The 10716-nt window shown below is 35.7% G+C and overlaps 1 protein-coding gene across 1 annotated transcript in view; it reads right to left on the bottom strand.

Moving 5' to 3' along the window:
- Window positions 1-10716, bottom strand: part of LOC106947840 (voltage-gated potassium channel subunit beta-2-like) — a 15330-nt gene extending 4614 nt beyond the window's left edge. Inside the window, exons 1-13 of the mRNA XM_015033114.1 lie at window positions 9872-10716; window positions 8113-8429; window positions 7813-7856; window positions 7593-7630; window positions 7419-7498; window positions 6816-6860; window positions 6294-6338; window positions 5527-5570; window positions 5181-5267; window positions 4367-4452; window positions 2538-2658; window positions 1723-1817; window positions 223-343 (exon numbers count right to left, since the gene is read on the bottom strand). Coding sequence (XP_014888600.1) covers window positions 223-343; window positions 1723-1817; window positions 2538-2658; window positions 4367-4452; window positions 5181-5267; window positions 5527-5570; window positions 6294-6338; window positions 6816-6860; window positions 7419-7498; window positions 7593-7630; window positions 7813-7856; window positions 8113-8429; window positions 9872-9922 — 1174 coding nt within the window. The 5' untranslated portion in view covers window positions 9923-10716. The remainder of the gene's footprint in view (window positions 1-222; window positions 344-1722; window positions 1818-2537; window positions 2659-4366; window positions 4453-5180; window positions 5268-5526; window positions 5571-6293; window positions 6339-6815; window positions 6861-7418; window positions 7499-7592; window positions 7631-7812; window positions 7857-8112; window positions 8430-9871) is intronic.

Genomic DNA, 10716 nt, shown 5'->3' with positions numbered 1-10716 from the left:
ATAGTAAAAATATTACTGTCTAGGAAATTTGTTGTTCAAATGTGGATTTAAAAATGTGCTTTTGGACGTGATGGGATCGTCCATTTAATCTTAATGGGTATAACTTATATTTTGCCTCATACTGAAACATTCAATATTACACCTTAAAAATGAAAGACAAAATATCCCAGAATGGCCAAAATAATGTGATAGATAGAAAAAAAATGACCCCGTATAGTTTACCAATAGCAAGTTGTGGCAGGGTACACTGTAGGCGTTGTGCGAGGGTTTCTAGTTCCTGCAGCTTGAGCTGCTCTCGGTGACCCTCCTCACTCATTATCTTCTCTTTTATCCATTCATATCCCTGTGGGAGATGATCACACGCATATCACAGATCAGATTTTAACGATGGAAAATAAACAAAACTGTTCATATTCAGACACAGTGTGATAAACATGTTCACTCCCTGGCCACTTTATTAGGTACACCTTGCTAATACTGGGTTGGACTCCCTTTTGCCTTAATCCTTCATGGAATAGACTCAACAAGGTACTGGAAACATTCCTCGGAGAGTCTGGTCCATATTGACATGATAGCATCACACAGTTGCTGCAGATTTGTCGGCTGTACATCCATGATGCAAATCTCCCGTTCCACCACATCCCCAAGATGCTCTATTGGATTGAGATCTGGTAACTGTGAAGGCCATTCGAGTTCAGTGAACTCATTATCATGTTCAAGAAACCAGTCTGAGACGATTTACACTTTATGAAAGACATGTCGCAGCAAAAATCGAGACTCATCACACCAGGCAACGTTTTTCCAATCTTCTATTGTCCAAATGCAGTGAACCTGTGTGAATTTTAGCCTCAGTTTCCTGTTCTTAGCTGACAGGAGTGGCACCCAGTGTGGTCTTCTGCTGCTGTAGCCGATCCGCCTCAAGGTTTGATGTGTTGTGCGTTCAGAGATGTTCTTCTGTAAACCTCGGTTGTAGCAAGTGGCTATTTGAGTTACTGTTTTTGTCGTTCTATCAGCTCGAACCAGTCTGACCATTGTCCGCTGACCTCAGGCATCAACAAGGCATGTGTGCCCACAGAACTGCCACTCAGTGGATATTTTCTCTTTTTCAGTCATTGTCTGTAAGATGGTTGTGTGTGAAAATCCCAATAGATCAGCAGTTTCTGGAATACTCAGACCAGCCCGTCTGGCACCAACAACTATGCCACATTTAAAGTCACTTAAGTCACCTTTCTTCCCCATTTTGATGCTCGATTTCAGCTGCAGCAGATTGTCTTGGCCATGTCTACATGCCTAAATAGATTGACTTGCTGCCATGTGATTGGCTGAATCAACATTTATGTCAATGAGCAGCTGGACAGGTGTACCTAATAAAGTGGCCAGTACGTGTATACCATGAAGGGTCAAGGCAGTTCTGAAGGCAAAAGGGAGTCCAACCCAGTATTAGCTAGGTGTACCTAATAAAGTGGCCGGTGAGTGTCTATATAAATGCCTTTGACAGACTGATGATCTGTTCAGGGTTTATCTGACAAACTATCTGCTAGACATGATACCGGCCCCCAATAAGCCTGCAACAATTAAAATAAGTATGCATAAAAACGTTTTAATATTTTTGTTTTAACCCATCTATGTAACTTTGATCCGTCAGAAGTTGTTTTTGTGTAAAAGCTAAACGGCTGACACAAAGGTTAGCAAACAACAGTTGTAGAAGAAAAATTATTTTACCTTAAGTGAAGCTCGTGCAGAAGGCGGTATTCCACTTCGATATTTTCCCGAGATTAATCCACATGCCAGTGGAGACCAAGTCATAGCTCCAATGCCTGCGTTTCCCAGATAAATAAATTCAATATAAAACAATGTTCAGCAACAGAATTAAGTTTATTATTTTACCTTAATAATGCAGAGCTTTAACCTGAGTTGTTTTGAAGTTCGTCTTTTCTGTATTCCTTAGTTTCGTTTTTATTAGATCGAACTTGTCTCTGTTTTACTTTAGTTCAGTCTTTCCTTAGCGATTCTAGTGACATTTATTTCTTGTGTTTAGTTATTCTTTGTTACTTAAGTTTAATTATATTTCTTATGGAGTGAGATCCTATATACAATCAACACAATATCTTGTTGATTTTCCTGTTTGTTCATAGGAGTGAGATCTGACCACATTGTGTAGTCATCCTAATTGGCCACATGATGGCGCCAAACCCACCGTATCTGGGTCAGAAACAGTCAACATCCCAAACATCAAACCTAGCGCAATATATGCTAAAGAAGAAACAAAAAAAATTGTGTGGCGGATTTTCGATTTTTCATTAAACTTTCAACATGACACATGCTTCCAGTTCCTGTTTGCCTTTTGGTCTGTCCTCAAACTCAAGCATCATGACAGAAGTGAGTAAAATTCCCCCTGCAGCATTTTAACAAGGAAGAAACAGCTGGAAATGTCATTCCAATTCATTACAAAATGCTATGTAAAAAAAATATTTAAATAAAGCATCAGCTTTTCGTTGTGTTTTGGATCTTTCCCAAACACTATGGAAACTGCTTACCTATTTTGTGGTAAAGCTGTGGGAGCTGCACTTCCACCTTTTCCCTTTGGAACATGTGATATTCTGCCTGTTCACAAATGGGTGGGATCTGGTTGAACTGTCGTGCTACAGAATACGCCTCCTGCAGACAGACCCAGCGGAAAAAGTTATTCTTTAGCTATTCAATTTTTGCTTGAGTCAAAAATGAATTATGCAGACATGGATGTCTGGGTGAAGGTGAATGCAAAGATGGATGGATGGATGGGATGGACGGACGGACAGACAGATGGACGGAAAGTGAGAATCCCTTTTTCTCTGTTTTTTTTAAAAATATGTTCTTTGTATAATGATCAAGTTTAGATTTAATCAACCTGAGCATCTCATATTCTGACCTGGAGAAGATGAAATGAAGTCTAGACAATTTACTTTTTTTTTGTGTTCAATTAACTTAAATTTTAGAAATCTAACTAACTTAAGTTAACTTAATTAATTAGGATATTTTTACTTTGACTTGAAACAATTGATTTCAATGGCAGTTTTGTGACCTTTGTCTGACCATTTCAATTTATTAAGCTTATCCAACTCAGTATATTATGATAATCTAACTCATTTCATTAAGTTTATACATCTCAATTTACTAAGTTTTTATACCTTAATTCATTAAGTGTGCTTAACATGACAAATTTAAGTCACTCTTACTCAGATTGTTTATTTTTTTCTAATAAATAATTCAAATCTCTTTGGCTTAATTCTACAGAAAGTCAATTCAAACTTTTAAATTATACCAAACTAAAAAACTAAAATATCCAAAATTACATTATCACTGAGATTGTACTTAAAATACAGCTGGAACTTAAATTATTTAAAATTTTAAAAATGAATATAGTAGAATCAACTTATTTGAATCACTTCAATTGGTAACAAGTAATTCAATTAAGTTGGTACTTTATTGCCAACTTAATGTATTAAGTATGTTTCAGTTGGAGACTGAAGCATACGAATTGGACCTCAGAGAAATGTCTGTATAAAATAAGTCCACCACTGACCACCAGTCTTGACAGAACCGAAACCAAGCCAGCAGTTAGGAAGTGGAGTCTGTTTGGGGAAAATCCAGAGGACTGTTTCCTTCTCACTTTATGACAAAAGTCTCAACAATCAACAGAACAAGATGTCAGCCTCAAATCCCTCAGGACTCATTTCACTAGATTACACTCTGGCTCACACTTTCTTCACTAGATGCTGACAAGTGAAGAGCACTTTGCAAAAAAGACTTTACCTCCAGTGGAAACATTGAGTACTTTTATACATCCCAATAGAGAGAGATATTCATCAATAAATCATACAGCGGCCGTTTTGAAAATGGCATTCAAAAATTAAATAGAAAGCCTCATAAAAATATCCACGCTTACAACTTTGTGTAAATAACCTGCCAACCATCAGTTGGTTGGACTGAATCTGGTAGAGTTGGGGTAAAACTTCCTTATATTTGCAGGTTTGGATGTGGTTTAGTGAGCATATTGATGGGTAAGAAACACCTATTTTAGTTTTAATCTCATATAAGCAGGTGTTTGGTTTAATCATTTACTGTTTGGGTGCTAGAGTTACCTACCATGCCTATAATAATGTGTTGAACTTCTTCCCTGCTTGGTTTCATGGCTCAAATCCACATCAGATTTTCATAAACAAGGTGGACAGTGAGTTTGATCTTACCAATAGTGGAATCGTCCACATTCTCTTTTCTGATGACAAATTCACTTTTGGATTTCACCACCAACTCCAACTCAGCAAGACAAAAGCCTTGCTTAATTTTAGTGATAATAAACTAATTAGCAGTTTGTTATAAAACTCACCATAATCTCCATGGAGTTCCATCGTGATGTTCCCCAGTACAGAGCCATCCCCCTGTTGATTACATACGTCATTGCCCTTACTGTCTCTGGCAAAAAAAAAGACCAAAGGGGTTACAAACTGGACCACAACAAATAGGAAATGTACACAATTAGAATACATTAACCAATTGCAAGGTTTCCTCCAAGTAAAGCCTGGCGGGCCACCAGGCTTTACTTGGCTAATAATTGATTATTTATTTTAGACTTTTTTAATGTTTGCATTTTGTAAGACTTTATAATCGATGTTCAAGCATTAATCTTTCAATCATACATAATTATCAAGTGAAATTTTCAAATTTCCTGTTAATTTTAAACATTTTTTAACTCAAAAACACGGCAGGCTGCTTAATGAATGACTGAACTAGTGCCCCAACCACCAGGCTTAGCAAGTTTTCTGGGAGAAACCCTGAATTATTAATTAGTTAACTAGGAGGACAGGGGGAAAAATACTTCTAAAATAAAGGTAATACTGTCAAGGTCAATTCTGTACAACGTAAAACAATATATATTTTCCACATTCATCAGGATTATATTCACACATTCTGTTGACCTTTTTAGCTCTGTTATGTCATTCCTCCCACATCTGTCTCGCTTCAACAGCATAAACACTGACATAAAGAGACCACGATCCCTGAATGAGGAGGGGAGTGTGAGGCAAATGTGGGCACAGACTTCTGTTCTTAGAATTGCACAAAGTGACTGAGAAAAACAATTTAAAACATTTTTAAAAGCAAACTGAAAAAAAGCGCTTTATCTCAAAAATACGTACACTAACCTTCTATAGGTGTGTATGGATCTGGTCGATTTGCAAACACAACGTCCACGTACTCTAGCTGAAGTCTGCCCAGTGATGCTCTTAAACCTGTTGAATTTAGATGTACATCATTTATTCCTGAAAAGTTTACTTAGCAACTCCATCACTAAGTGAAACACATAGAATAATTACACAGGGACTGAAGTTTAAGAGTCATTATTTCTGACAAATATAATGATTTTCTGCTAATTAATAACAAGATTTATAAAATTAAAATATTACAACAGATCACTAAAAACATGTATTTTCATATATGTATGTTAGAAAATCAGAGCAAGGTTTTGGTCAAGGTGTTTCCACATCTTACCTTCAATTATATGTTTTCTAGAAAGTCCTCTTTCCATTTCTGCACTAAAAAACAGAAGGAAACGTGTTTATTGTTGATATGAAAAAAGTATTTGTTCTACTTTCAAACGTATATCAATTTTGATAAGATCTGATTCTTTATCAGCAGAGTTTGCTATGATGTTGGCCCACAGTCAGACCCAGTCTCTGCTGTAATATCCCCCTTTTTTTTATTGGCTTCAGTTCAAGACTAAAACCCAGTCAAAGCTGCTAAGTCAAGTCCTTCCACACCAAGCATCACAGTCTTTGGATATCTTGGTCTGTGCTTAATCTAAGGACTAAGGAGACATTAATCCTTGGCACAGCCGTCGCAGGTTCAATTCTGTCCTGATGACCTGTTTTGTTACAACCCAATTTCCAATTTCAGGAGATGTTAGTAAAAGGGTACAAACCACTAGCTTTTACTCATTTTATAGTCCTTATGTTGTAGTTAAATATTTATTGAAATAATCTTGCTCTTGCTCTTGATCTTGATTGAGATTTTTGGAAGCAGTATCTCTGACTGGTATGAGCTATAGCTTTAGTATATCTCACTCAAAATTTCATCAACTGTTTTCCTCGGGATTACAAAAATTCTCCATTGTTTCTCTTGTGACTTCTGATGACGGTACTGACTTCAAAAGTCATTTTTGCTTTAAATACTAGTCACTGCATTTTCTTTGTCAACATAGACTCCAGACTTCTTTCGCTGCATACAGAGACGTAGAAGACAAGAAAATATGTACATACTTTCCTCCCCAGAAGATTTTGGTAGTGATGACAAGACTGGAACGCCTGCAATTGAACACATGCATGGGAAGAAAAACAAAAATGTTGCTTTATATGCAAAATGTCTAGAAACAATATATCCCAATGACAAAAACCCAAATAACAATCAGAAACGGACAGGAGTCAAAATGTTGTTGTTTTTTTTTTACTTTTCTTTTAAACAATTCCTCTGTTGAAAAGCAAGGGAGTTGTTAAAAACAAGTTTACAAAAAACTCAAAAATCTGTTGCAGTTTAGGAAAAACTCAAAAATATTCATTGCCTAGATGTACACAATCTACAATTAATTCCTTATCAATAACAATATTTTATAATGTATTAAGTCATACAGTTCATAGTCATAGTTTATATCAGTTTAATAAATCAAGTTTGAAAAAAAGGAAAATATTTTAAAAATGACATCAGTTTAAAAGCGACTATATTTTACTCATTTTAGACTGCATAAATTACAATCAATTATTAAAATAATCATAAAAACAATCTACCTCCACCCCTTCTTCTTTATAATTCCGCCCAAGACGGCTTCTGCCCTGAGAAATGGCAGAGGAAAGAAAGCTGTTAATACTTTGATATTCAGCGTTTACAACAGACTCAGACAGTCTGTGGCTAATTTGGGATTACTAATCCCAAATTAGCTGCCTTGGCTGTTTTATTTAAAATATCTGCAGAGGGAGAAATCACATATCAAAGTGCATGCAAAATGCAAAATCTCTAACATATATATTTAAAGTGGCACAAACATGTGTCCCCCCCTGTTCTCAAATGGGAGATCGGTTTACAATGCAGAAGCAAATCTCAAATATGAAAATTCAACACTTTCTTCATGGCTTGGTGCATAACTTGTTTCTAAATCTTTTATCTATTGTTATATCTGCATTGCAGTTGCAGTTTAGGCCCAATCTAGATTGCTTTTTGCAAGTAATTTTTTTCCAGGTGAAATTTTTGCTGGTGGATTTACAGTTAAAAAAACATCCTATTCATAATTACACAGGGTGAAAAAAAATCTGTGTTAAATGTCTAAAACAAAAGTCTGATTTCTTCCATAGAACTAATTCTAAGAGACACTCCTGCTTTGAGGCCATTCTTACCTTCCACAGTTGTACACTTCAGATGTGTCGAACAGATTGATTCCACTCTCATAAGCCAAAGTTGTCATTTCCTCTGCCACCTGCGACAAAACCATGTTAAGCAAACAAAATTGATGTATTGTAGTTGCCCTTCCTCTGACCTGTACATAATAATGTAGTTACATTTTCTCTTACCTCATCTGTGATCTGGCCTCCAAAAGTAACCCATGTACCTGCACAAAAACAGAAATATTTAACTTTTTATGGTTGCAAAGGGGATTATGGAAAGAAATCCCAACTTTAACTCTTCAACCAGCAGAGCGCCCCACAAGCACCTTGTCTGTAGGTTTTTTTTATTATTATTGTAGTTGTTGATATTGTAGATTGTCTTTTTTTATTATTATTTTATACTTACCTAATCCAACACAGGACACCCTCAGCCCTGATTTTCCCAAATTTCTGTTGACACAAAAATAAAGTAATTATTGTGTTTATACATATATACTAGATAAACCTTTGTGAAAATGTACTACTGCATTTTATCAAACAATAAGCAATGGAGATTTGTTTTTATAATTTTTATTCTCAAGCCTAAAATTATTCATATCCCTGAAATATTCCAGTTTTATTCAATAAATTTTGTTCTCACTAATCTTTGGATTTGGTTTTGCATCCAGATGTATCCTGTTATTTTTTTCTTCTTTTTCTTCTTTACCTGTAAATCATCCCTGTGGTATGTGCCAAACTGTCTCTGAGAGAGATTCGGTTTATCTTCAGAAAATCCTCTAGGTTTTTGAGCTGAGCAGCGGCATGGACCTCTTTTAGGCGCTTTATCTCTTCCAGCTGATGACTCCGCTGACGGGTTTCTTCCTTCTCCAGTGCTTGCTCTGGAAAGAAGCTGCTCAGATTAGCGTGCACGCTCTCGCTCATGGACAGGAGAGAACGGATGTTCCCTCCAGAACCGCTGCTGTCACTGCTGATGCTGCTGCTTCTGGAGGTTCCACTGCTTTCACGAGTCACAGATTTGGGCATCTGGAAAGAAATTACATATCAGATAACTTGATATCAGAGTAAGTTTCACTTGTTAGTTTGGAATGTGCATCTTCTTTCTCTGCATGTCAGAAGTTTTCTCCATGTACTTTTTGTGCAGCCTGTAGCCCTGTATATTTTTTAAATGGAAAACAATTAAAAGAAATGTTTTCACACATTTAGAAAATTTCTATCCCCGAATCATATTCTCTCAATAAGATACCTTGTGAAAACTACAGTAGGCAGGGCAAAAATACCTTATAATTTTGTTACAACTTTATTGAATTTAGGCTTCTTGAAGTAGCAGCGTACTGAAAACTTTTTTTCTTCTTTGCTTAATTATTCATTTCTATGTAATAGAAGCACTAACAATATTATGTAAATTGCAACGTCTTCAACCATTTTGTATTTGGAGGTTAGGCTTGTTTGTCACCATTTTATTTAACTGTCTGGTACATATTAACATCTCTATTTATGACCATTTCTATACTTACTTGAAGGAAGATTTATGGGAGATTTTTTTTTTCCAATACTCAGATATCACTTCCTCTATTAGAAATCAGATTGAACTTGTAAGTGTCCGTCAGCATTGTGCTGAAAAGAATATACACTGCTCGAAAAAATAAAGGGAACACTCAAATAACACATCCTAGATCTGAATGAATGAAATATTCTCATTGAATACTTTGTTCTGTACAAAGTTGAATGTGCTGACAACAAAATCACACAAAAATCATCAATGGAAATCAAATTTATTAACCAATGGAGGCCTGGATTTGGAGCCACACACAAAATTAAAATGAAATGTTCCCTTTATTTTTTTGAGCAATATATTATTCAATGAAAGGCAATATAACGGTTTTCCTCTCCACTGTCACTACATTCTTGCTCAGAATGAGGGATTGCTGTAAAGTCTAGTTCAATGCAGTCTGATGGGTTCTTTTTGAATTACTGCACTTGACTTTATTATTTGATTACTAAGATCAATTGGAATAAATTTAGGATTGGATTGAAATGACTCTTTTTGTAAAATTGTTGAAATACAAAACTGAACTGAATTGAGCAACTTTTTAACAAACACAAATCAGTTCATGAGATTTGTTCTGAAAATGTAGCTGTCAGTTCAGGGGTTACAGGTATTTTAAAAATAATTGAAAAGGTTCCTGTTTTTTCCTCTCTCTCTCTTTTGATGTCATTCGATGAATTGGAACGTCTTAAAAACTTTTTATATTATCTTACTAAAATAATCTTGTTGACCTAAAGCACAAATCCTTAAAGAGAAAATTATTTTGGGAATTTGCCTGTTGAATGTCATTTACTTTGCTTGAGACAAAAACAAACCAGCTGCATTACTTACAACAGAAATTATGTAAATGTCATTATTATGTTTTCTTATTCCCTATCCAGTTCAGTTTTTAAAACCAGAAACAATCGTATGTACTCACCCTAGCAGCTGGCGTCCGACCAACGCAGTGGTTCTGAACGATGCTGCTCATGGTGTCGACCGGTGATGGTGGGCAGTAAAGTGTTTCTCTCTTAGCCTGACGCCAAGAGGAGCAGCTAGCTTCTGAACTGCACCAAAATCATTTTGAGAGGAAGTTTATAGAGCTTTCTATTCCTTCCTTCTTGGTCACATGGCAACAAGAAAGCCCCATGAGCAACTTTGTCTGCATGGCAGAGCAAAACATAATATTCCATATGAATTATATATTAGCACTAAAACTGGCATCTGCACTAAAAGCCTGTCTGTCTGACAACCAAAAGCATGTTCAGATGTAGCATAATGCTTTTGATGTTTTAGAAATTTCTGTATTTATTAAAAGAAACCCTGTTTGTAGACACAGTTTCAGTCCTTATGTTAGTTCTGTTAATGTTCTGGGGATGGAAATGAGGCTTCATCCCAAGAGTTGGAATGAAGGTTACAATCCTTATTATATAACCACCGTTATATAACATGAACATTGTTAGATAAGTCAAAACATTCCCGTTGGTGTGGTACACTCTACTTTATTATTGATAAAAACTGTAGTCTGGATATTTTTAGCTTGTAGAATTGGCTTAGTGTTAAAATGTAACTTCTGGTAATAGGTGTATTAATCCAGCTTAGTGTGGAAGTTAATATATTTACTCTACGTTCAATTCGTAAAAAAAATTACAACACATAAATATATGTATAAAACATAAGCCCTACCAAAACGAAGAAGGTCACAAGTGCTGCTCCTGAATGTTATGAAGGAAGAAAAACATGATTTTTCAAATTGAAAAACTAAATTTGAACTAAGTGGCCATA

The sequence above is a fragment of the Poecilia latipinna genome, unplaced genomic scaffold (assembly GCF_001443285.1).
Source record: "Poecilia latipinna isolate Pla-1442-1.1 unplaced genomic scaffold, P_latipinna-1.0 Scaffold257, whole genome shotgun sequence".
NCBI classification, from domain to species: Eukaryota; Metazoa; Chordata; class Actinopteri; order Cyprinodontiformes; family Poeciliidae; genus Poecilia; species Poecilia latipinna.
The sequence above is the reverse complement of the archived record's forward strand: the minus strand, read 5'-3'. Positions and strand labels throughout refer to the sequence as shown.